Raw genomic sequence first — 25243 nt, forward strand, 5'->3', positions numbered from 1 at the left:
GTGAAATGAGAAAAGACAATGTGAAGTAAAAACTTGGCAAATGGTTCAAGACGTTATCGTGAAACACTTGCTGCTCTCATTTATTTTGGCCTGGTGCAGTTTCCTTCAATGGATTATTGACTCTTCGATGGAAATAATAGCGATAAATATTTTTTAAGGAAAGCAAGACTGGTACCATGGCTGGTAAGAAGAGAGGTGTGTATACAGCGTATCTGAAATCAAAGAAAGTACAATAAGATGAGAAAGACTTGGTATAGATAAGGATGAATGATAGCAAATATGTCTTACTTTTGATCTTCGGGAAAATATAACAAAGCAAAGAGCGTTGGATCGGAGAATGCTGCTTCCGCAGTAACAAATGCTTCTTTACTCAGCAGAAAACCTACAGCTAGATCGCCACGCGTTAATCGTTGAGCCGAATCTTCCACCAAACGTAAGGCTGTTTTAATTCTGTTTCCTACAATATCTGTAATCACAATGTTACCAATTTCTTGAAGAAGTTGTGCAATCGATTGCAGAGTCAATTTTGCCGATGTTAATTGCTCGATCGTGCGTACACGCAGCAATGCATCGATTTCCCAATCACGCAGTTTCAATCCTGGCAAAGAAACAGCGGTAACACCATTTAAGAATTTCTGGAAAAAATAGATGCATCGTGGAGACACTTTTCATCGTATCAATGAGTGGATAGTAGAATGGAAAATAAAAGAAACACGTAGAGCTAGAGTAAACGAATAAGAAAGATAATGATTTGATTACCGGTTCAGGAATGCCTAAAAGAAGTTTCAATTGGGTAAGAAAGGTTCCAACAATGGTAGTCTGTTCAGGCACAATGGTAACAGGTTGATCGAGTTTCGCAGCCATGCAAGCTTCAACGGGTGGATTGATCAAAACTACACCACCCCATCTATACCAAGAAATAGAAAAGACAACGTAAATATATCTTAACTGGAGATGACTCGAAATTAGGAGCATTACCTTGGAGAAAGAAACGCTTCGACGTTAGCGTTAATTTTCGATCGATGTCCAGAACGCGTGTAAATATGTAACGGAGCGCTGTCACAAGGAACAGCATAAATAACGAAATTGATAGTTGGATGGAGACTAACCTGTGAGGCTAAAATAAATAGTGATAATGTTAGAGTTACAGATTTTATTTCGTTCTTCGTAAGGGGGTGAAAATACGAATAACATACCTAGTTTTTTCTCCAATGGTGTAATTAATTGAGGTAAAACGTCCTCTGATAATGCAAAATGTCTACCTAATGGGCCACTATCAGGCACTCGTTTCGGGCTGACATCCAATGGCAGTAAATACAACCACTGTGATTTGACAGAGAAGTTACTCAGAATCGAAAGCTCAGAGAGAAATGGTTCGACGTATTCTATAAGCAAAAAATATATGTAGATATTCAATAAAGATACACATAACTGTACTAATATCACAGATTTTGTATGAAACCTTTTCTATTATCATTAATGTCAAGGTATACATGAAATAAACACATTTTGGTCAATTAGAGCTAATAACATAAGCAATTTGTAACAATTGATTCATTTAGTTTCGCGCAATGTAATTTTTCACGATAAAATTTGCCAGTTCTAACCTAGTTGAGTAGCATTTATTCTATGAGGTATTATTTAGCTTTTAGGGTGATTTTAATGCGTTTTGGCATAGTTTGTACAAGATTTTGGCAATACTCAAGATGAATTCTATTCCATTGTTTTGCGATTCTCTTCAGCAATTCAAGAATCGATATAGATGAAGATTTACAATTTTTTCTTTGTCTTTTTCATCTTTAAAATTTTCGCATCGATTCTCAATGGGTTCTGGATCGGAACTCTGTGCGAATCATTTCAGCTCGGAAAATTTTCGTGTTCTGTGGTAATTTTATATACTTCTTACTGCTTAGGATCACATTAATGTTGAAACATAATCATTTTATACGTACAGTGGAACTCCATTTATCTGAATTTGTCAGGGGTCAACGTTTCAAGAAATGTATACTAACTTGTTATACGATCCATTCGATGCAATCGACTAACCTTATGGCAATGTTAATGGTAATAAAAAATGATTCAGTTATGAAACCTGTAATTATGCTGTTCATTGTGGATATGACGGTAAAGGCAGAGCTATTAGAAAAATGAGATTTTCTTTCTTACCCACCCTCGGCCATCACGCGGAGATCCCAAGCAACTTTCAGTTTTTCTGGATCTGGATTGACCACAGTGATGAGTACATCGTAAGCCGGGCTAGCCGGGAACCTTCTCCTGTTTTCCTCATCTAGGCTGTAAAGAGTTGGTTCGGTGAGTGCATTTCTCGTTAAAGTCAGTGACTTTTCAAGCAACACCCATTCCGATAATACTTGAATCAAAGTGGAGGCAGCTGAAACGAAAATGAACAGTTGCAAGAGGACGGTGAAATTTTCAGCGATTGTCGATCTTGATCGTAAGATTGCTGCTTACTGGTTTCTGTAGAAAAGTAAATGGTTCTTTTCGAGCCGACGAGAACTGCATCGTTTAAGTTGTTTGTTTCCAAAAGTAGAATTTGTCCGACGTCCAGGTCGAAAGTCGATGCTATTTTCTCTAGTTCATGATGCGTAAACGCAGAAGTTACTAGATTACTGGATATCACATGGTAAATAACTTCTATCCGACAGATACCTGTAACACATAAAGCTTCTATATACATATGTGTGTGTGTGTAAGGTGTCCTATAACATATGGACTATATTTCAGCACTCGATACGGTATCTACAAAAAATGTAAAAGGTTTATATCAACATATGTTCTACTTGACTTTGTTCACTGGATATAATGAGCTTTTCCTAACAAAAAATGTTTATATAATATATGCATTTATAATAAAAAAAATTTAATCTCTTTCCCATTAAATTCTATTAAATTATAAACGAAATATGTCTAACATTCTTCAAATTTGCTCAAGTTCTTGTTCAATTTTGTACCGAAGCACATATAACATTTTCAACAAATTTTGCGCAAACATTTCAACAACAAATGATTTCGAGTATTCTCGCAAATAAAAATCTAACGGATTAATTAAAAGGATCGCGAAAATATTTTATACTTGATATTTAATAATACTTTATTAACGCCTGATATTTCATACTTTAGTGTAAAATTTCTATCATCGATATTATATTTAATCCATAACTTATTGAAGTTCAACGAGGAAAAAGAAGAGGGATTAAAATTGTTTGTTATAGAAATATATTATATAAAAATTTCGCTGTAAAAAGCTCGCTGTGTCTGGTAAACAAGACCAAATAGGACATGCGTTTGTACGATGTACATTGTTCCTGGATGCTGAATTAGTTCTTCAAATGTATTATATCTACATGTTACCGTGTATGAAAAAAATATGTAGAGAAAAAGGAGGATGTAATTTTCATTTGCTCACTGGAATTTTTAAAAGCGTCCGTTATGTGGTGCACCAAGGATTCAGCTCGATCTCGAGACAGAGCTACGACGACAATTTTCGTTTTAATATTGATGTCTAGGTCGGAGAGTGCTTCGATTCCAGCGTAAGGAAGCGATACACGCGGAACTGCAGTAGTGTGCCACCAAAGTGGAACTCCGACACCCAACAATAGCACAGCAAAGGAGATACTCGCGTAAACACTGTACTTCTCTGAAAAATATTATTTTGAGTAAACGATTATTTCCGGAAAACACATAAATCGGATATTTGCCTATTTTTGGCAAAATGCAATTTAGTATACAAAAATTATGCATTGACAAATAATGACTTCAGTCTATCTATATCATCATTTTATTATTGCTATCTATATTATTATTTTATTATTACATATTATTATTATTATTATTATAAAATATCCATTTGAGTAAATAATAGATACGCAATGCAGAAATATTGGTATCTACGAGAATGCAACTGATTAGGTAAGACTTATCTTATTGATCGGACAAAGATTTTTCTAAACTTATACCGTAATTAATTCAAACATATTTTTAACCTAAGTATATTTAGAACTATACATCGATGAAAAGCGTTTCAAACTTAAAAATACACTGTTAATCAAACTTTAAACGAATAATTAAAATGTATTATTCATTGACTCTATAAGAAAATGATAAGTATTGCTTCTAGCTATTATTTCCTTACTACAGTGACTACAAAAAGGTATTGGCATATTGTTAAATACTAATTGATCAAGTCAAAGTATACGAAATTTCGTGTCGTACGAGAATTTGATACCATGTAGATGAAATGTAAAACCCGATAAAAAGAACGCTACAAAATTAAGGTTATGTGCCGATACATTTTGTAGCCTCTGTAATTGAATTCAATATATATATAAAAGTAAGTCACGTATTAAGTGTTAATCTACGTGACAAAAAATGAGAAATATCTTAGCTAATCGACTTAATTTTTACAAACAAAAAAAGCGATTTATTAAATATTTGTTATTCGCGTGTTCGTTGCATATGTCTGTATATGTTCGTTGCATATGCGTGTATAGCTCGATTCGCTTCAATTGGATCAATGATCTCAGGTAAGAAATGGCTGCAATGTAACCTTGAAAATAAAATTGGACCGAGTCCAAGGATACACGAGTTCATTCCCTTGGTTGTGACCGTTGAAACGCATCGAACTCGACGACCCACCCACTCATAGTGCGCACGGTCAATGGTAATCGAACGTTCGCCGTTTCTGCTAGCTATTCTGGCGCCAAATTACATCACCGCATGTACACGGTGTTCCATTTAAATGCGACGCATGATTTTTCAGCCATTTGTGGGCAGTAGTAGGTAAAAAAACAGATATAAGGAAAAAATATGTAGATCACTTAATTCTTTTAAGAATTCCAATAATACATTACTATCTTGAACATTATCTCAGTTTACTTGAACGTGAAATAGTTTTTCTCTAGATTATTTCATTATTCGATCTCTATTAAACGAAATGAATAACCTTTGTTTCATTATCTATTTTGTATTTGGATAAATTTTCACATAAATAATTTCTTAAATATTTCTAATACATGTTTCTTCGGTCCAGCAATTAACGTGTTCATCATTCGATGACAGCGGAGATATCACTTTGTAACAGAGTTATCGATTGCGAGACACCCTACAGAGATACGATCGTTGAGTGCGATTGGTGGTACGTACACATTTAGTTATGTGGCCGTAATTTAATTGTGATTATAGAGGATTTAACTGTAATTTTGTAATCAGCAATACAGTCGTCCTTCGTCTTATGCACGTAATTTTCACTTGCCATTGTCAGTCGTCCAAAGTCGTTTCTTCTAACAGACATGTTCGTATCCACGTGTTGAATTTAAGATATTTGCCCTTCCAAGATGTCTTCCTTTTTCCTTTCCTTTTTTTTTTTTTTTTTTTTTTTAGAAAGCAGCAGTTTTTGTGTTAGCAGTATGCGTTATCAATTAATCTTATGTTTTTCTCACGATTGAGTTTTTAATCTTATGTCAGTCTGCTCATCGTTAAAAAAATATTGCTTGTCACAATATCAAAACGTTGAACGATATTCAATTATACCTTTATTTATCAAGTATTATCAAGTATTATTTGTTTCAACAATTATACCTTCGGCTGTTTTAATTATTCTATATGAAAATATTCTTTTCAGTTATAAACCGACAAACAAAACAGAAAGGTCAATAAAAATGTATTTGTTTTCTCTCGTTATCTTCATCGATATCAAAAGAGGAGAGAATGACTGTAATTATAATTTTATTGTCCGAACACATTTTTCGAAAGCTAATATGTAATTAAAGGAACTGACGGTTATGAACATTGCCTCCTTTGTAGATTCTTTCAGTTTGTAAATTATACATTAACTGTTTGTTAATGCAAACTGTTGTATTTAGATAGCGAACAGCAAATACATGTATGGGGCAAAGGGCAAAAGTAGTAGCCTCCAGTACACAACAAACTGAGTAATTTAGTGTTTAAAATAGACGCAAGTTATGATTATGATTTCGCTATATTATGTAGGTTAGTGCGGCATAGATGGGGTAGACAGCTGGATATGTGATGTGAGGAGAAATAGAAGAAATAAGTATAGAAGCAGGAAGCAGAGTACTAAAGTATCAAGACAGAATAAAAAAAGAAACAGAGAACGTGATACTGAAAAAATACAGAAGTGAGGTAAATAGAAGAGAATAGGAGGAAATAGATTTGAGGTAAATTAGCACTAAACTACCGATAGTTAAGACAAAGCTATTTCTACCACAACCAGTCAAAATGATTGATCTTTAAAGAATTCGTAATAATAGAATATCTTTATATTTATTGATTTATTACTTTCTTACAAAAGGAATTCCATGTTATGTAGTACATTTTTAGTATTATTAATCCATCTGGGACCATGATCCATAAATGAGGGTTGGAACATTTATAAAATTGTAAAACCAGTCATTTTGACTGGTGTGATAGTTTCAGTGCCAATGAAGAGATCGTATCATAAAGGAGGTGGAACAAACCTTCCCTGGCAAAGGGAAGACAAGGGAAAGAGCAGAATAGATGAGTGGATTAACAAGTAGTATAGGGGAAAGAAAGTAAGAGGATGAAGGAACAAAATAAAGTCGAGGATCAACCTCGGCAAAGAAATACAAAAGGAGTACGAATGGAATACAAAAATTGAATGACAGCAGAAAGAGCAAATTATATTAGACAACCTGGGTAGACCCTGGACACAAAGGAAAGGGCATAAAACTAAAACCGTTATAGTAAGATTTACATGCTGCAACGAATGGAGAGGCAACAGATATAGGGAAGAAAGTAACAAAAAGATATGTAGAATCTGTGAAGAAAAAGAACAGACATAATAACATATGAGAGGAAAGAATATAAAATAACAAGAACAATAAATTATAAAGAAGAAGGAAAATAAGGGAAGAAAAGGAGAAAGAGAGAGAGGAAAGAAAGAAATAAATTAAATAGAATTGTAAATGTTGCATATATGTAATAAGTAAAAAGTAAAACCATGTACTCCAAGAAGGGAATCATTGTCTTAAGCGAAAAGAAAAGAGAAGATTTTGCAATCTTTTTTTACATTCTTATTTAAAGAGATTTCAATGCCAATGCAACACTTTTAAGTGTAACGTTAAACAGTGTACGGATGGTGCAATGAATACTAATACTAATATATTTTTGTATACCCTACATAAAGCTATAAAAGTACTTGGGTCGCCTTTACGTTTGTTTGCTATGTATGTTCTTCTTGTTACACGTACCATAAGTTTGACAATATCTTTTAAACTAATCATTTTTCGACCCAAGTACCTTCACACCTCTTTTTTGTAGAGAATTAAAAGATGCATCTAATGGTGTATAAAAAAAATGTATAATTCCATTTAAAAAAGCTATATTGACATTGACCTCTCTTTAAATAAAAATGTAAAAAGAAATCGGAATATATTATTAAGTTTCAATAATTAAGGAGATAACAGCGTGTACAGGAACAAATTGAACATACGTATATGTCGGAGAAGAAAAGACAGCGGGATTTCCCGTCCGGAATGTTGGGAAAAACCCCAATACACTAGTCCAGACTTTTACTATAGCCGCCCTTAAGTAATAAAAATAAGAAATAGTCTTAATGTTCCAATCTGACTTTATGAGGATGGGTTTGGGCTCGAAGTGACATGGCAGGTCACCGGACGTAGCCACGGTCACGGGAGGGACATGTACCTGACAGAGGTATGAAATAATTATATGGCTCTCCTTAAAACAAAGATTAACCCGAAAAGCGGGGACAGGAGTATATAAGGGCAGCCTCTTTTGGATTGACAGAGTTAGAGTGAGAGTTAGAGTTAGTCAGTTGGTGAGTGAGTTGTTGGACGAATGGCCGATTGAGTTACCCGAATCGAGTAGCACGTTGATACTAGTCCTCCCGTGGACCTGAATTCGCTGTCATCTCGACCATCCTATTACCATTACTCGTAGCCTCTGGTAGCGTCCACATTCGTACTGATAGAGATTGGCTACATTCGCGACGATAAAGTAAGTAGAGGTTCGTCGAACGCCCCAAAATGCCAACCTGCCTCCGACATATATATATATATATAATGAACAGTATATTTATTCGAAATTTATTGGAAATGAAAATAGCGAATGAAAAAATATAAATAATTACGTCAAATAAAATAGCAAACGTGTTTACTTGAAAATAAAATTCTTTGTAAATAGCGTAAATGCCAGGCTTACTAATTTGAAATAAATTAATATTACAATTTCTAAATAATTTCTTTTCTAAATACTCGATCGTTACAAATGATAGTGAAAACTAAAGGATAACAAATAATTATCTTTCGCGTATAAGAAATATATTTACCTATTTACCTCGCGTGAAATATTCGTTTTAGAAAGAACTCGAACTACTGAAACGTTTTATCAGATTGGAAAGTGTGAAAAGAAATATGTAAGAAATACATACATAGACGCACACATCAGGATTTTTTCGTAGAGATTCCAAATTCTACCATAGATAAACATTTGTATATTTGCTTTCTGATTAAGTCAAGAAACAAATACGAAATATACATGAAATGAAACAACAGATATTCAAATAACTTACGTTTTCAAATAGATTTAACTATTCGACTAGTTTGCTTTAAGATAATTCTTTATTTCTATGATATTGAGTTCTGTCCAAAACTACCTCGGTGTTCCAACGGTACTATTAAATAAATGACAATTAATATTTTTGAAACTTGAAAGAGACTCGAAGGAAATCTGATAACATCGGGTAACAACGCTCTCGTATTTTTAGCCATAACTTATTCTGCTAGCTTCTATCGATACGCGTCAAGATATAGGAGACCTAGATTAGCTAAAGGCTAGAGACTAACAAAAAATAGGGGGTGGTGTATCTCATGATATGCATCAAGTTCTAGAAGGGAAATGGAGACACAAGATCGGTATATACCATACGATGTTCGTAAATCTGGACACATGAGTCAGAGAGATTATGTGACTGGAAATAAGAGAGAAACGAAGAATGGTATAAAATTACGTAGGAAACTTTGTTTTCGAAAAAGTCTAGATTAAAGCTCGTCAAAGTATACGTGTATTTGGCTAACTGTATCTAATAAATAACGAAAGTAATCGAACGACATGGTAGAAAGTAATACATCATGTAAAAGTTGTACAATGGATGGGGATTTATTAAAACAAATTGCACTTTACTAGCATATACAATTACAGTGTTACGTTCAGTGCAACGCGTCTCGCTATTTATCTGCCATTTGCGGTTGTGTAGCAGAAAATGTTTTACACCGTAGTTTAATGGTGTCGAGCGTACTATGGATGAAGATAAAAAAAATTCCGAAAATACTTTGTTTTCACAACAAAACCAAGGTCACATTGAAAAACACAAATCTTCCATGACATTATAGAACACTTTATGACAAATTCAAAAGGCATATTACACGATACTGTTATTAACTCAATACCAGGTTTTCAGTACACTTTAGTTTAATGCCCGTTCAAATTACATACTATCTTCTGCAATACAAAATTTTGCATCTTTGCAGAAGTTGGAATAACCTGCTATTTATTACTACAGTGGCTACATGTGCAACTCCGCATGCCATATTTAGTAATTCTATCTTTCTGAAATGTAGATTGGATAATTTAAATGAAATATTATTTCCACTACGACGAACCTAGTATCAAGTTAATAAAAATATCATGCTTTTTGAATTTGTTGTAAAGTCTTATTTACAACGTCATGAAAAAAGCAAGCTGCATTCCCCATTTATTTTACCGGAGGTAACAGTGGTTTCGTTATGAATATAAAGTATTTTCGAAACTTTTTTACTCGTGGACATTCGTAGTACGCTCGACGGCGTTGAACCAAGGTTCAAAATATGTTCTGCTACATCGTGGCAAACGGTGGAAAAATCGCGTTAAAATCGAGTCGTGTTTCGTTCACTAAACTAATTACACAAGGCTAAAGAAAAATACAAGAACATGCAAATAAATTGCACAAAATAAATTGACTGTTGCAACTAATTGTATGTAAATAGGAATACGTAAATATAAATAATTTTGTGACAATGTACGTTTTTAGTTTGTTTGGCAAGTGAGATGAGACAACAAGTTCCTGACTGACTGTGTCTGTACAGTTCGGTCGGTCTTATTTGGCGAATTTTTTCGACACGTTCCAAGTTTGCATTTTCTCTAACTACGTTCAGCGGCCTGTTTGAACCATGGGATGCGTCACGTAATAAACACGAGGACGAACGATAGCGTGAGCGGGATTAATTACTAGCGGGATTAAATTGATTTAAACGCCGCCGTGCGTACTTTATTCTCCTTTATTGAAATGTATACTTACTTAAAAAAATTCCAATTAATCTTACTAAATAAATAACAGTCAAGAATATATCCATTAGCTCGTTATCGCAAACGACAGACAAACTTTATTATGTACGTGAGAAAAGTAAGAAGAACTTGAAAATTGTTGAAAATGTAATTTCGTTCTTTGACACGTTTACGCGATTCTCGCGATCTCACACCCTGAAACTCTGAGCTATGATCGAATTCTTCTTTTCTCTTTTCGTGCGTTTCCCGAGTATCGCCAAAAGCAAAAAACAAAGGTAGCAAAAAGCGATTGATCACGTCGAAATACGAATTCCACGTGGGTGATTGGTAGATTACGTTCACGGGTAAACTTGCATTAAGAACATCGACGTATCAAGGTCGAGAGACGGGGAATGATACGTTTGTCACGAGTCGCTGCTTCGTTGAGTTCACTTACCAGTCGTTGGAGAACCAACTAAGCAGGCAGAGGACGAACCACAAAGTAGGGGTAAGTAACAAAAAACAAGAGAAAACGAGTAGGAAGAAGGAGAAGCGGAAGAAGAAGAAGAAGAAGAAGAAAAAGTGGTGGCAGAGTATTAGCAGAGTGGTAGTTAGAAAGAAAAGAAGGAGCAAGAGGCGGGAGGAACAACTGAATAAGAGAAAGAGAAGTAAAAGAGAAGGGTGATAGTTCAAACGACAGTGGGTTCGATTCTTCAAACGAAACGAGGCAGTGGTAGAGAAAAGTGTGCACGACGATCAAAGGAAACGGTCGATTTTTAAGCGAATCGAACGACTCGATTCTGTCTTGGTGAGATCGGTTCGCGGGAAAGTGAACGAGAATACGCGGCAAATACAATAATAATCATCCGACGATATACCGTACGAGCTGTATTACGGTGATTGAAGAATCAACGGTGATTAGAGATCCCGTTCATGTTCGAATGTACGCGTTCATTGTCCGGCCACGCGATATCCAATCGAACGATTTCAATTCGTATACGTACGATATATCGATCTTCAATGTCTCAAATCTTTGCCCACTTATTCATATTCGTTATCATGAATATTGAAAATCAATATACATATATATATATTGTGTCACGTTTTAACAAAACGTGTCTTAACGTACCAATAAAATTCGTAGAGCCAACGTGTGTACTATAATACTTTATATTTAAGGGTTGTATGCAGACATAACTATGAAGCCAGCTAAAAACTTTTCATTTTTGTCATTTGTGTTACATATTTTTATACGATATGAGTATGTTTATACATTTGTTATTTATGGAAAATTGATGATCGACGGTTGCACAAGTGCATAGAAAGCGTTTAATATAAAAAAATGTTTGTATAATAATATTCGTTATAACATTTAATAAGTGAAACCAACGTCTTTCTGTTTCTTTAGTTGTGTTGATAAAAATATAAATCTGCGTGTAAACATCTGAAATTCTAGTGATAAGGAACCAAGCATGACACGTTTAAAATTGTATTAAGATTTTTTCAAAAGCTTCTGTCGATCAAATATCTTTCTCCCAATTAATATTTTGCTTATCAACCCTTATCTTTGATATTGTGCACTCCGCTTTTGAGAGACAACAATGAGCTACAGAAATGACTCACATTGTCATTAAAACATGCGTATTATATGTGTTGTATGAAATATTTGGAAATTTTATTAATACTACATAATGAGACACGACTGTCGTCATTATACGCTGCAACATCCCATAACCATAGAACAAGTCAGAAGCTTCTAATTTTTATATTGGGTGATATATATTTTTATACAGTGGCTATGAAAAAGTACTCGCATACCATTGTAGTTATAATAGCATTTACGTACTAATTAATTAGAACCAAGCATATTAAGTTATACATCACTCGGTAGCATTTTCACGTGATTACAAAAGTTTGGTACGATGGAAATGTAATATGAGATATGATAGAGAAAAATCTATTAAAAAATTAGCATACGTGAAAATGCTTTTTGTAGATACTCTATGTTAACGCGATAAGAAAGTATTGAGATACTATTTATACTTTTCATTCTCAAAACATATAGAATATACGTTCGCTCTCCAGAAGAAACATATGATGGAAAACTATCATTGTTATATGCGTGTGCGTGTGATTATCATGATTACTTTAAATAAGGTAATGTTCGAAACAAATTTGAATACGTACTACATTATAGAAGCTGCAGGATATTCAGTACAAGTATGCATTTTCCAGAGATCACAAAACCATTTAAACAATCAATTGTCCACTATAATAAAAAGTCTTGATATATTTAAGATTACTATTAACATACAACTCACGTCGTGTGCTAATTTTTTCATAAATATATGTTTGCAGTAAATGTCTCGTAATTTCCACTATACTATACTACTATATATATATAGTAAATAGTATAGTATCTATATATAATATACTATATGTAGTATATTATATTTTTAAGATATCATATATTTTATATATGTGTGCTAATCTTAAATATATGTTTGCAGTAAATGTCTCGTAATTTCCACTATACTATACTACTATATATATATAGTAAATAGTATAGTATCTATATATAATATACTATATGTAGTATATTATATTTTTAAGATATCATATATTTTATATATGTGTGCTAATTTTTTCTTAAATATATGTTTGCAGTAAATGTCTCGTAACTTCAACTATATTATACTACTATCTATATTACTATAGAAATTACGAGGCATCTACTGCAAACATATATTTATGAAAAAATTAGCACACAATGTGAATCTAGAATATACAGGGTGGTTGGTAACTGGTGGTACAAGCGGAAAGGGGGTGATTCTACGCGAAAAAAGAAGTCGAAAATATAGAATAACAATTTTTCGTTCGAGGCTTTGTTTTCGAGAAAATCGACTTTGAATTTTCGCTCGGTACGCGTGCGGTACGTTATAACGGATCTCACTGTAGATCGTTGTCTCGATGGAAAAATTTAAAGAAAAAAAAAATTTTTATTCTATATTTTCGACTTCTTTTTTCGCGTAGAATCACCCCCTTTCCGCTTGTACCACCAATTACCAACCACCCTGTATATATAGTATATTTCCAGATTACTTTCAGATTTTACCGATGTAATCATAACGATCGTCTTGTTCGTGTCTCGTCACAGCGCTAGTGAAATTTCAAAATATTTTATCTGACGGATATAAAATATACACGGAAGTTTTCGATGGTAAATATTCAAATATTTTGACGAAGAACCATTCATAGCTTATTGTGTGCATTCCATGCATTTTTGCCCCTTAAAATCTTCTTCGACGAATACATAAAAATTCACGTTGTAATAGTGATTTTGCTTGCAATGATACTCGACTTAGGATCTTATTTTGTCTTTGGTTCCCGATTTCTCACGGCCATGCGATTTCGCGATGTCGGTGCAATGCTATAGGCTATTATAAAGTATAAGCTCAGTATGTTGACTCTTCTGGAATTCATGGCTTGTTGCCGTTTCGGTACCAGTCAAGAGGCAAACTTTGAGATAAAAGAACCGATAAAAAGGCATTCTTAAACATTCTGCACTGGTAAAAGTAAGAAAAAATCGATCCAAGTGAACACACACGAACAACATCGCTGCTCATTGAATTACTTCTTCTTCTTCGTTAGAAACTTCTTAGACATAATAATTTGCTATTGTTTATTTCTACTGAAAGTAAATTCTACAATTTAAAGGTTCTCCGGGTTTCGATCATGTTTTTAACACTCTGCGGATTCCACACTTCATGCAGTATCCTATAGAAATGTTAAATACTGTTAAATAAAACAGTAAGAAAAGCAATGGATGCTATAAACGAGATATTATGAAAGTGTTTTTACATTACACACTTGAATAATACTATAATAATAATATTATATACTATAATGAAATATTAAATGCTATAATAATAATAGTAATTATTGCTCGCTTTGAATTTTATTCGATCGCTTCAAAAACACCCGGGAATTCAGGCTATATGCTTGTCAGAGCAGCCGTCCTCAGAGTGTTTAATAGTAAATACACGATTGTCCATAAGTATGTGGATATTTTGGTCAATTGACCTTGATTGCAGCTAAGAATATACGAATTAACGACAGACTAATCAAAAGTAATACTTATTGTTAGTATCTTCTTGTGGAATTAGGAATATCATGTGCATTATACAAAACTTAAATTGTCTATCTAAAACCTTGCCAATGGTACATTCAAATTAAATAAATCATTTGCATCTTACGATCTGTTTTAAATACACGACGCCTATATAATGATGTCAAGTATAATGAACTCCTTCAATAAGAAAAAACTGGCTGATTGATATTTATAAATGCCGGTCTTCTTCGTCGTGTTTAAATTTTCTATGAATGCATAAATATCCACAGTCTAGTCGTTATTGACATTTACTTTCAAAAGCATAGGTATTTTTGTTCTACGGATGATTCGGTTAAAAGGTTAATGGAACGTGGTTTAATTGCAAACGCTTCGAAACCGTACAGACTCGATATAACTGGTTAATTGCTGCACAATTGTAAACACGAATCTTTATTTTTGTCTCGACTGTCTTTTTAATGCAACGATGCCAACAACCGATTCGAACAATTGAAAGGAAAGGCGCAAAACGTGCAGTTGTGCGCTGCATCGATACTGTGTAGTACAGTATTTTTCAATTTTTCAAATGGCGATCGAACGATATTTTAACTTGGCTAAAACAACATAATAACTAGACCGTGAATATTTATGCAAACGCATATTTTTATAAACACAACTAAAGAAGTAGAACATACACGAACATCTGTTACAACATTTGTTCTTCTACATCTTTAAACTTCTAAAGCCAATTTCAGGATCGCATGAATACGGATCAGTACAAGTATTTTCTTTGTTGATATACATTTTTTTACATGCGAACTAGGAACGGGACAATATGTTGATTGTAGTTCCGTTGAAATAGCATAATACCACGGAATTGAATCCATTTGAAGACGCGAATACGCAATAGCGTAGAAAAAGCAACTTGAACGGCGAACACCGTAAAATGGACGACATGGTTAGGATAACCCATCGTGCGAGACCTTTCAGGTCAATCTCGTTCGGTGCCGCTTGTTAGTGAAATTACTTAGCCCGTAATCCGAGCATGCGGTATAAAAGAAGGGAGCACAGAGAAGCACTGAGGTAGTGACAGAAGAATGACCAATTGCGGAACTACTTGTATCGTTTCGACATTGTATTAACAATCATAAGAAAACGATGCACTACATACGCTCGTCTTGAATTTTGCAATCTCCCATGTTAACTCAATATAGTGAATTAATTCATAAAGCGAGCGCTTCGAGTGATCCGCGATAAGTCTTTCGACACCTTCTCCTTTTCTTTCCTCGATTATATAGAAAAAACGCTTCATAAACGTAACTGTATTTGGATTTCTTCTCTGGCTAGGTACATGGCTTTCGACTGGACAAAGAACGATGGCGTCACAGACCGATGATGCGTATCCGGAAATCATCGATTCCACCAACAGAAGGTACGCATCGGATCGACAATCGATCATAGTTTATCGTTTATTACGTAAGAAGCAGAAAAAGGGGTGAAGTATGTTCGTGGTAAAATAATGAAATCATCGTATTATTTCTAACAGTAGGTCTTCGACCAAATATGATAGTATCTAAATATCACCAGAGCAACTAAAAGTCACTATTTTCTTTCTGACTAATCTGGATAATAAATTGAAGATCTTGTTTGTTTTGTTATCTCTTCTTTTTCGTATCAAATCATCATTCAGACCGATTGAACTTTTCCGTATATTTTATATCAACATATAGAATCGTTCACGATTTAAATATTTTAACTGATTTTAACGGTTTAAACAATGGTTTAAACAACAATTTATCAATGCGAGAAGGCTTCAAAAGTACCCTTGTATTTCTTAAGTAGGATTATACATGTACATATAATATTTTTCTTATCACATTCTTAATCTGTAAAAGAAAACAGATTTCTGAACATTACTAAAAATAATAATAAATTTAAAAAATACAAAATAACACTGTTCTTATGGCAACTTGTTCAAGTCTCTTTTCATATCGACAAAAATTGTTTATTTAAGGAACTGTTGTTTAAACTATTAGATCCAGCTCAAACTTCTTGAGCCGTAGATTATAAATAAAAAGTACATGGGAAGCTTAAATCGATTTGATATGATACAAATACAAAAAAGAGATTCGATCAAGATCTTCACTTCTCATATCCTTCTTATATTCTATATTATATATATATAGAAAATAATAACTTTTAATTACCATAGTACCATATTGCTTTTAGCTAAACTTGTTATCAGCTGTAGTAATGTTCTTTTTCAATCTTCTTTTCCCATTCTCATTACTATTCATCTCTTCAGTCATTTGTGTTATCCTTTCAGAAAGACAGACGGATTTGCAAGATTGTTGATACAATTCCTTTCAATCTACTGGAGATCGTTCGTGATCGTACTATGGCCACTGATTCTGTTTCCTATCGTTATGGTAGAGACTACCGAGGTTCGTCCCAAGATAGTTTTCCTTTACATTAGTTATATAATTGTTTTATCATTATTGTAACTTTCTCCTGTTTTTGTCTTACTGTTTTCTCCTCTTTAATCTTATAACTTATTCTCGTGTAACTCTTTGTCATTTATTTTTTACCCCCATTCTGATTCTTAATAATTCAAAGCTATCATAATATCCTATATATCGCATATAAATATCTTTAAAATCGTTAGATCATAAACGTGGAAATACATAATATAAGAATTCCGCACATACGTAATTCATAACACCATCTTTTTTCAATTTTCAAAAAGTGACTCTTTACAGTCCTTTCAGAACGTTAATGATCGGTTTGTCCACTGATGCATTATGAAATCGAAATTGTGACAAACATCTAACGTTAAAACATATTGCAATATGTTGTCTTGTTAACGCCGTCCCTTTTATATTGAAAATTAAATAATAGCACACAATTCTTAATTCGTGTCTTTAGTTTTTGTGTAATCAGTGTTCAGTAGTCTTTTTTTTTATACTATCTTCTTTCCCATAGTTTAGAATTTTACTTTCTTCTACCGCTCTATTATTATCTTTTACACTTTTTCTTATTATTGTTTTATTATGTTCCATCTTTCACTTCCTTTTCCTATTTCAATAAGAGTACTTTATGCATCATTGAAAATACAAAAAGCCTGCTGTTACTATACTGACAAAGAGCAAATACATTTCAATTGTACATTCCCCAACTCAAGAAGATCTGACCGTTAAAGTGTTAATTTTTCTTTACTTTATCCACTTTATCCATTTCCACCTTTACTCTTTCTATTTTATATTCCCTATTTTCTACCTTTTTCTTTCTAGTTTTCTTATGTTCATACGTAAAGAATTACGTGTCAATTGAACGCAGGTAATAGCGATGCGATGTCTATACGTGGTTGGTCTGATGGCAATGTTTTGGATGACCGAGGTGCTTCCCTTACCAATCACAGGTTTAATTCCTGTCGTTCTCTATCCACTGATGGGTATAATGAATACCGGCGATACCTGTACCTGCTATATGAACGATACCACGATGATGTTTATCGGTAGCATGGTGATTGCGATCGTTATTGAAAACTCTGGCCTGCATATGCGCATCGCGCTACTGATCATTAAAATGATCGGCTGCAGTCATCGAAGGTAATTCAGGATGCCAAAAAGCATTTAATAGTCTTTCGTTTACTCACCATCTTCTGCTTCCTTATCGGTAGCGGATGGAATTTCTTTTTACATTCCACTTCTTTGATTCTATCAATCTACTCATCATTTTTTATATCATGTAACGACTCTGAATTTTCTAAATTCCTCTCAATGAAATTTATATCGAAGTACTCGAAATGACAATATACATGGCAGACAATTTTTACGATTTTAAATTGTTTCGCATGATTATATAATTTTACATAATTCTCAATTCTACTATCTTGCATAAGTACATAATTCCGAATAATCAATAATAATTCCCCTCATTAACTCGATTATCACGTTTTACATGAAACCAACAGATAGGGTTGTAATACATATCTATGAACAAGAGCGTATGTTCATGCCATAAAATATGCATATTATGCAATCTACAGATTAACACTGGGCTTGTTCTGTGTAACCATGTTTCTGTCGATGTGGATTTCAAATACCGCTGCCACGACCATGATGTTACCCATTATCGAAACTGTTCTATTAGAACTTGAAGCAGTAAGCAATTAAATATACTTAATCCACTGTCAACAAGCATCTTCTACATTGAACTTTATCCTTTTTTCTTTGAATTTTCAGCAAGGTTTGGGTAACATGTTTATTCAAGAAGAAAATAACTATGGAGGTGAAGAGGGTGTGGAACCGTACGTAGTCGCAAACTCATCAATTGATAAGTTTTCTTAATAGAATCAATAAGACTAAATCAAATAACCATGTCAACTGCACTTTATCGAATATTTGTTGCATATTCTTACTCGGGTGGAGAATAATGTGCTCCAGTGATAGCTGTATACTATTGTTACTCATTGATTGTTGACAATTGTTTGCCTAAATAGTGGTTAATAATAAAGATGAATGCAAAGACATTTCTGAAAAAAAGAATTATATCTCTTCTGAGGAAGAAAAAATTAAATTTCATTAATAGTGAAAGTGTTAATGCATTTAAACAAGAAAAAAGAAGAAAGATAGGGAGGAAAAGAATGAATGACAAAAGAACAACAAACTTCTTCGCTATTGATATTCAACGCTTATTACTGTAACTTTTCTCTGTATTAATTGTAGGACAAAGAAACCGACTCATGTCACGATGGTTTACTATCTCATAACGTCATACGCTTCCAGTCTCGGAGGCATTGGCACGCTGGTTGGAACAGGCACCAACTTGACGTTAAAAGGATTCTTCGAAAAGTAAGCGCTCTCGATGAACGACCCACTTTCAAACCATCCACCAAATTGTCTATTCATCTATCAACCGACCATTCTTAAACTATGAAATGATTAACTGTAATAAGAAAGAAAGAGAAACAATCGTTCGTTTATGTTGCAGACGATTCCCAAACAGTTCAGGTATTAGTCTAACATCTTGGATGCTTTATTCTGTTCCACCGATGCTTCTGATGGGCTTCCTCACATGGCTTTGGCTTCAAGTTATGTACATGGGAATGTTCAGACCAAATAGCAAAGATGCACAAGATATTGATATCGGTTCGCAAGGAGAGAAGGTTGCAGCGACCGTGATCGAGAAAAAATACAAAGAACTCGGCCCAATTACGTGGCACGAATCCGCTGTTGGTATCCTTTTCTTTGCAGTTGTACTCCTGTGGTTCTTCAGAAATCCCGGATTCATACGGGGTTGGCCAAGTTACCTTACTGATTTGTAGGTATCTTTTTTTTTATTCACTGATAATTATTGTTACTGCTTCGATCCTTTTCTACCTCTTTCGCTTCCCCTTTTTCCTCATATTTCCCTTGCTCGAATAAAAGCTTGTCTTAACAAAATGTACTCAGCAAACGTAGTTCTTTGCAGAAACGTGAAAGACTCAACAACAGCTGCTTGCGTTACCATTCTCTTCTTCATATTACCATCCAAACTTGATTTCCTTCGATCGTTTGATCCGGATCCGGTTAATCGTCCGACCAAACCATCGCCAAGCATGATTAGTTGGAAAATGATAAATCAGAAGATGCATTGGAGTTTGATCTTAGTTTTGGGTGGTGGATTCGCTATCTCGGCTGGAAGCACCAGTTCCAAGCTTTCCTCCATTCTAGGAAATGCTCTTATAGCTTTACAATCGATACATCCATTTGCAATATTGGTTATTGTATGTATGTTTGTGGAAATGGTGACAGAACTGACTTCTAATGTTGCCGTTGCAAACATTATTTTGCCTGTTTTGGCAGAAATGGTAAGGAATTCTAAACGATGCCTAAATGATATCTTCTTTTTTCGCTTGCCAATTTATTTTCACATTTTTGTTTAATATGCATTTACTGTTTACTATGTATTTATATACTGCTTCTTTCAGTGTGTCGCTTTACGAATACATCCACTATACTTGATGATGCCAGCCTCTCTATGTTGCTCTTTCTCGTTTCACTTACCAGTAGGTACACCGCCAAATGCAATTGCTACTGCAGCTGGTCATATTAAAACCAGAGATATCGCGCTGGCTGGAATAGGACCTAGTATTATAACACTTCTCGTTACAACATTTGCATTTTCCACTTGGGGCACATACATCTTTAATCTGTCCGAGTTCCCTGACTGGGCAACTTAACACAAAATTTGAGCACTTTATTGTGGCGTTTACTTCATGTTTACTCGCTTGTACAAATGTTAAACACGAGTAATCGGTAGTCACGAACGTTATAAATAACATTTCACAAAAATATCGAATCTACCAAAGCGACGAAAAACAATGCTCACATAATAGTCGATTGTCCGACTGAATGTGTCAACTGTTTAATTTTTGTAACCATAAAGGACGAGAGTTACAACGAAAAAATAAACATGAAAGTCAAACAGATAAATAAACTAACTTACCATCTACGGCTGTATCATAACCTATAGTAACCGATACTTCACTCCCACTCATGTTGTACTCACTTTCCTTCTTGTTATCAACACTTATCACTAAAAGGAGGCAAATTGCTTTAATACATGTACAAAATTTTGCAATTAAACAATATTGAGAAACTTAACCAACCAGAAATAACATACAGCGTATATTTTCCTATACGAGAAGCAGAGTTTTCTTTACTCGTTTAGTGCAAACACATTTTTACGATAAATGACAAACACCCATATAATCGTACATCCACAACTGAATGGAGAAAAAAAATATCGGTCAATTGATAATAATTCGTTCTCTTTTTGACAAATTCATTGTACTTGCATTAGCAGTAGTTACTTTCATGAAAACCTACCATTCGCCGTCAATGATATACTGTCTATGAATTGATGTATACATATATATGTGGGTATGACCATTTACCCGTAATTGCGGTAGTGCTTAAAATTCCCTGCGGGAATTATACTGCCTGCATAGCGCAAAGTTAAAAAACCAAAGCTTCAAGCACTTGATAATCGAGACAAAGATATTACTTAGTAGAAACATTTTTAAATAAATGAAATATAGTTATTATGTAAAAAATAAACAGTACAAAATCAAATCTTTTAAAGGAATGAATAAAATTAAAGTAATTTCACAAAATCGGCATTGAATTTCCGAAATAGATTGCGTTAATAAAAAAGGTTTCTTGCTGCTTAATATGATACAGGATCATTTAACCAAATCATGAAAATAAAATTTGACTTAAATTAAGCAATGACAACGTTTTTCCACTTATTTATTATATATTTTATTAAATACCGCATTACAATGGCTGTTTAATTAAAGATATAAGAAAAATTTCTGTTATAAAAATAAATCTTTCTTACCTTTAATAAAATATTATCTATGCAATTGTGAGAAAAGATATGTAGGACAAAAAACCTGTTGTACAATAAATTATACAATCAACAATCTCTATTTTAAAATAGGCATGATCAGTCGCTAGAATTACATTATCTATATAATATAACGGATAACTGTGTACATCGAGTTTTTTTTTTAATAATAATTTTGCTGAGTAAGAAGTCATGTAAACTTTTCAAGACTTTAGTAGTTATCAGGATTTTTGGTGTATCTTCTTCGTTCTTCATGTAATTGTTGCTTAGGTTCTAAAATATGATAAACTTACAATATTTCATAAAAGGAAAGAAAAGCTGAGCAACAATGGTGATCATCGTAACCGGCAGCTTGGCGTATAATATCCACAAATTTCTGTAAATTACAAGGTTCAATATTATTTTTTGCTGGTATGAGTGAACTATAACTTTTTAATAAAATCTTATATTTCTTCTTCAATAGGCTTTTACGTACATTCCACTAAATCGAAACGTTTATTAATTACAATTATAGTTATACTAGGAAGTTATTTATATAAATGAGTAAATATTTACCTCTAAATTAGATGCACAGATTTATTGTAAAACTTAAGGGAAAGTCATAAATTGTGAGCAAGTTAAAAATGTCCAAGTTAAAAATTCATCATCTTTTATTTTGTTATCTATATCGCCTTACTTCCAATTATTTAACCATTTCAATGAAGATTACGTAATACCTATCAAATAAACAGATATTGTGCAAATTATGAAAATTGTAAACTATTATACCGGGATGATATATATTTTCAAAAAATTATAATTTTTTATATGAATTCTTTTTCACCTGTTTTCAATGATCTATACGTCTTTGCATAATTATTCTTTCTAATTTCTTGCAATAATCACATTTTTTGTATTTTGTTAATAAAATACATTTACTATGACGCCAGTGGTTCAATATGTTCTCACACGAATCATTTTGTCGAAGTAAATTTGAATCTATCGGACCCAGTCCTTCGCAAATATGCATTTTCTCAAACTTTGTCATTGCATCTACTAGCATTCTTGTATTAATAATTTTTAAATTAAACTGCGGTATATTTTCATTATTAATTTCCTTTTCGCGTATGAAGTAACGCGCTGTTCCATCAGAGCAATTCAGAATTATGTATTTTTCTAGCACTTGGACGTCAACGTTATTTTTTATTTCTGTAATCGTATGTGTAAATAATAAATATCTTGTAAATCTTTTAACTTTCTCAGAAACACCCCAACCTTTTGGTACTTTCGTTTTAGTATTATCGATAGCTAAAAGAAGGATTCATATAGCATTCAACTTGTAAATATACCTTTTAAAATTTAAATTTGAAAAAAAGCAAAAAAGCTTACCAACTTCACTAGCATATTCTATAGAAACATTCGAAGAATCAGTTAAGGCATTTGTGTTTGCAATAGAAGATCTATTGTGACAATTGGCAGATAACAAGAGCGAATCTGGAAATAAAAAACAACGATGATAGAATATAGCTCTGTTATGCATTTTTTTTACTTTTATGTCGTAGTAACTGTAAACAACATAGCCTATTTGATATGATTAAATCTTATAGTTACAATTTATGATATGTAAAAGAATATACAAGAGTTTAAGTAAAATATAAAATTACATTTTAACATTGTTCTTGTAGTATAAATAATTTTGCTAAATATGTATCAAATACATCTCTTAATCCCTCTTAACCCCAACCTCTATCTTACCTGTGCAAGCATTATCGACCGTTTTTGAAAAATTATTTAATGCATAATTATGTTCTATGAAATGTCCATCATTAGAATTTATAATTAGGATTAAGCTGTCCTTATCGTGTGTGAATTCATCATTCACATATTTTTCATCAACTGTAAAAAATAATGAGGACTTAATATCAATAAATATTAGTTATCATAGCTCATTATCATGTTTCATAATTTAATGTATTATTTAAATAAGTTATTATTAACAAATTGTTGTTATTACCTAACATTTCTGAATCATCCTTGCTACTGATTTCCATTAAATCAGTATCGCTAACACTAACTACAATTTCATTACTAACTGTAAAAAATATATACACATAAAATATTATAAAATAGTATAAGATATTAATATAAATTACTCCCACAATTATTTACCTTTGGGATATAGTTCTTCTTCAAGAGCATTTATACTTGAACTTGAAGGTAATTTATGTTCTTTTTCTTCAATAATTGAAGATGCATTTGAATTACTGAAAATTGTTGGAACCGCGCCCTTTCGTAAATAAGGTCGGCGCATTATCTTTAATATCAATTATACAATATAATATTTTAACTGTCGCTCAGTAATTAAATAAAAATATTTCTATATATACATTCAACATTTCGTATTTATTACAATAACAATATAAACTATACACAAAGTAATACCAATTACCTCAGAAATGATGTTTCCACAATAATCTCTTTGAACGAAATTTTTTATTATATATTCATCTATAAAATGTTTTTCACATATCAGTTGCCATTGTTTTAATTCTGTTATTCCAGGAATGGCCTCCTCCCATTTCTTTCTTAATTCCAGATTTTTGGGTGTTTTAAATAATGAATACTTTTTGCGGCAGTTAGAGCCACTTTTGCAATCCGGCACAGCGCACACGGGAGACATTTTTCTCATAATTTTTTTCATAATCGCAAATCACAATCGTATGTATACATATTTTTCTCTCTATTTCTAGTCGTCTCTCTTTTCTCTCCCTACTTCTTGCATGACTCTAATGATTGATAAGTGATGAGCGACTGCAAATGCGCACGCTTGGTTCTTTTTTGCGCTTCTAGCTTTTTTTGCATTCGCAGCTGATTGAACGAGGATCGAAGTAGAATGATTGGGGCAGTGAGGCACGTGACTAAAGTAGAAAATTTGAGAATGACAGACCGACTAGATGTGCATAAAAGTTACACAAAAACAAATAAGCTTTCTATGATTTAACCCTCACAGGTGGTTGTTAAACCGATAACACCGCTATGCGGCCAGTACGAAAATTTTAGTCTTAAAATGAGAACATCCTCTACCACACGAAACACGTACGAAGCTATATGTATATACATGTGTATAAGCAGAAAGGAAATGAAATGCTCACCATAGAGATACAATAAAGACAGTCATATGTTACCATGTATCTAAGTAGATGCGATATGAGAATAGGAAGATACACAGAGACTCCTCTTGTATACCTATATATATATATATATATATATATATATATATATATATATATATATATATATATATATATATATATATATTACCGCCTACTTATATATTTGTATTGTATGAATCATGTTATGTGTTATTAGTTATTAGACAAAGACACAAAGAGTCTCTATGTAGCGTTCTCTTTCTATTTCTATATCATTTTCTCGCTCACG

General features: G+C 33.1%; 3 protein-coding genes across 5 annotated transcripts; 1 reads left to right on the plus strand and 2 right to left on the minus strand.

The window, feature by feature from the left end:
- Positions 1-21: 21 nt before the first annotated feature.
- PIG-S (phosphatidylinositol glycan anchor biosynthesis class S) lies at positions 22-21309 on the minus strand. 2 transcript variants are annotated; one of them, XM_033345098.2, is made up of 10 exons: positions 21095-21309; positions 20918-21007; positions 3425-3655; positions 2470-2667; positions 2171-2389; positions 1197-1385; positions 979-1117; positions 760-907; positions 289-635; positions 22-212 (listed from the first exon to the last, which is right to left on the minus strand). In XM_033345098.2, the coding sequence occupies exons 2-10, from the start codon at positions 20967-20969 to the stop codon at positions 77-79; spliced, it is 1659 nt and encodes a 552-aa protein (XP_033200989.1). In that variant the 5' UTR covers positions 20970-21007; positions 21095-21309; the 3' UTR covers positions 22-76. The 2 variants fall into 2 exon arrangements, with proteins under 2 accessions (XP_033200989.1, XP_033200988.1); XM_033345097.2 differs by having other exon boundaries at positions 21081-21309.
- LOC117163098 (I'm not dead yet) lies at positions 10692-20923 on the plus strand. Of its 2 annotated transcripts, none has more exons than XM_033345093.2 (10): positions 10692-10828; positions 15776-15860; positions 16755-16872; positions 17765-18036; positions 18477-18591; positions 18673-18737; positions 19156-19281; positions 19421-19750; positions 19901-20279; positions 20400-20923. In XM_033345093.2, the coding sequence occupies exons 2-10, from the start codon at positions 15805-15807 to the stop codon at positions 20649-20651; spliced, it is 1713 nt and encodes a 570-aa protein (XP_033200984.2). In that variant the 5' UTR covers positions 10692-10828; positions 15776-15804; the 3' UTR covers positions 20652-20923. The 2 variants fall into 2 exon arrangements, with proteins under 2 accessions (XP_033200984.2, XP_076481412.1); XM_076625297.1 differs by lacking the exon at positions 10692-10828 and adding an exon at positions 11239-11263.
- Positions 21310-21694: 385 nt separating the features above from the next.
- Positions 21695-25044, minus strand: LOC117163042 (uncharacterized). Its single transcript, XM_033345002.2, has 9 exons — positions 24955-25044; positions 24252-24720; positions 23972-24116; positions 23817-23894; positions 23558-23698; positions 23192-23296; positions 22647-23110; positions 22379-22539; positions 21695-22199 (listed from the first exon to the last, which is right to left on the minus strand). Exons 2-7 carry the CDS (start codon positions 24501-24503, stop codon positions 22653-22655), a joined length of 1179 nt encoding a protein of 392 aa, XP_033200893.2. The 5' UTR covers positions 24504-24720; positions 24955-25044; the 3' UTR covers positions 21695-22199; positions 22379-22539; positions 22647-22652.
- Between the last annotated feature and the right edge of the window lie 199 nt (positions 25045-25243).

Source organism: Bombus vancouverensis, chromosome 16 (assembly GCF_051014615.1).
Source record: "Bombus vancouverensis nearcticus chromosome 16, iyBomVanc1_principal, whole genome shotgun sequence".
Classification (NCBI taxonomy): domain Eukaryota; kingdom Metazoa; phylum Arthropoda; class Insecta; order Hymenoptera; family Apidae; genus Bombus; species Bombus vancouverensis.

What these genes read in the sequence shown, in the direction of transcription:
- LOC117163042 (XM_033345002.2), bottom strand. Translation starts at nt 24,503, where the DNA reads ATGAAAAAAATTATGAGAAAAATGTCTCCCGTGTGCGCTGTGCCGGAT. An exon ending in GGTCGATAATGCTTGCACAG is followed by an intron (nt 23,297 to 23,557) that starts GTAAGATAGAGG and finishes TTTTATTTCCAG; the next exon opens with ATTCGCTCTTGTTATCTGCC. An exon ending in AGAATATGCTAGTGAAGTTG is followed by an intron (nt 23,111 to 23,191) that starts GTAAGCTTTTTT and finishes TCCTTCTTTTAG; the next exon opens with CTATCGATAATACTAAAACG.
- PIG-S (XM_033345098.2), bottom strand. Translation starts at nt 20,969, where the DNA reads ATGAGTGGGAGTGAAGTATCGGTTACTATAGGTTATGATACAGCCGTA. An exon ending in GGACGCTTTTAAAAATTCCA is followed by an intron (nt 2,668 to 3,424) that starts GTGAGCAAATGA and finishes TATGTGTTACAG; the next exon opens with GTATCTGTCGGATAGAAGTT. An exon ending in TCTCCGCGTGATGGCCGAGG is followed by an intron (nt 1,386 to 2,170) that starts GTGGGTAAGAAA and finishes TTTTGCTTATAG; the next exon opens with AATACGTCGAACCATTTCTC.
- LOC117163098 (XM_076625297.1), top strand. An exon ending in ATCGGCTGCAGTCATCGAAG is followed by an intron (nt 18,037 to 18,476) that starts GTAATTCAGGAT and finishes TGCAATCTACAG; the next exon opens with ATTAACACTGGGCTTGTTCT. An exon ending in GGTGAAGAGGGTGTGGAACC is followed by an intron (nt 18,738 to 19,155) that starts GTACGTAGTCGC and finishes TATTAATTGTAG; the next exon opens with GACAAAGAAACCGACTCATG.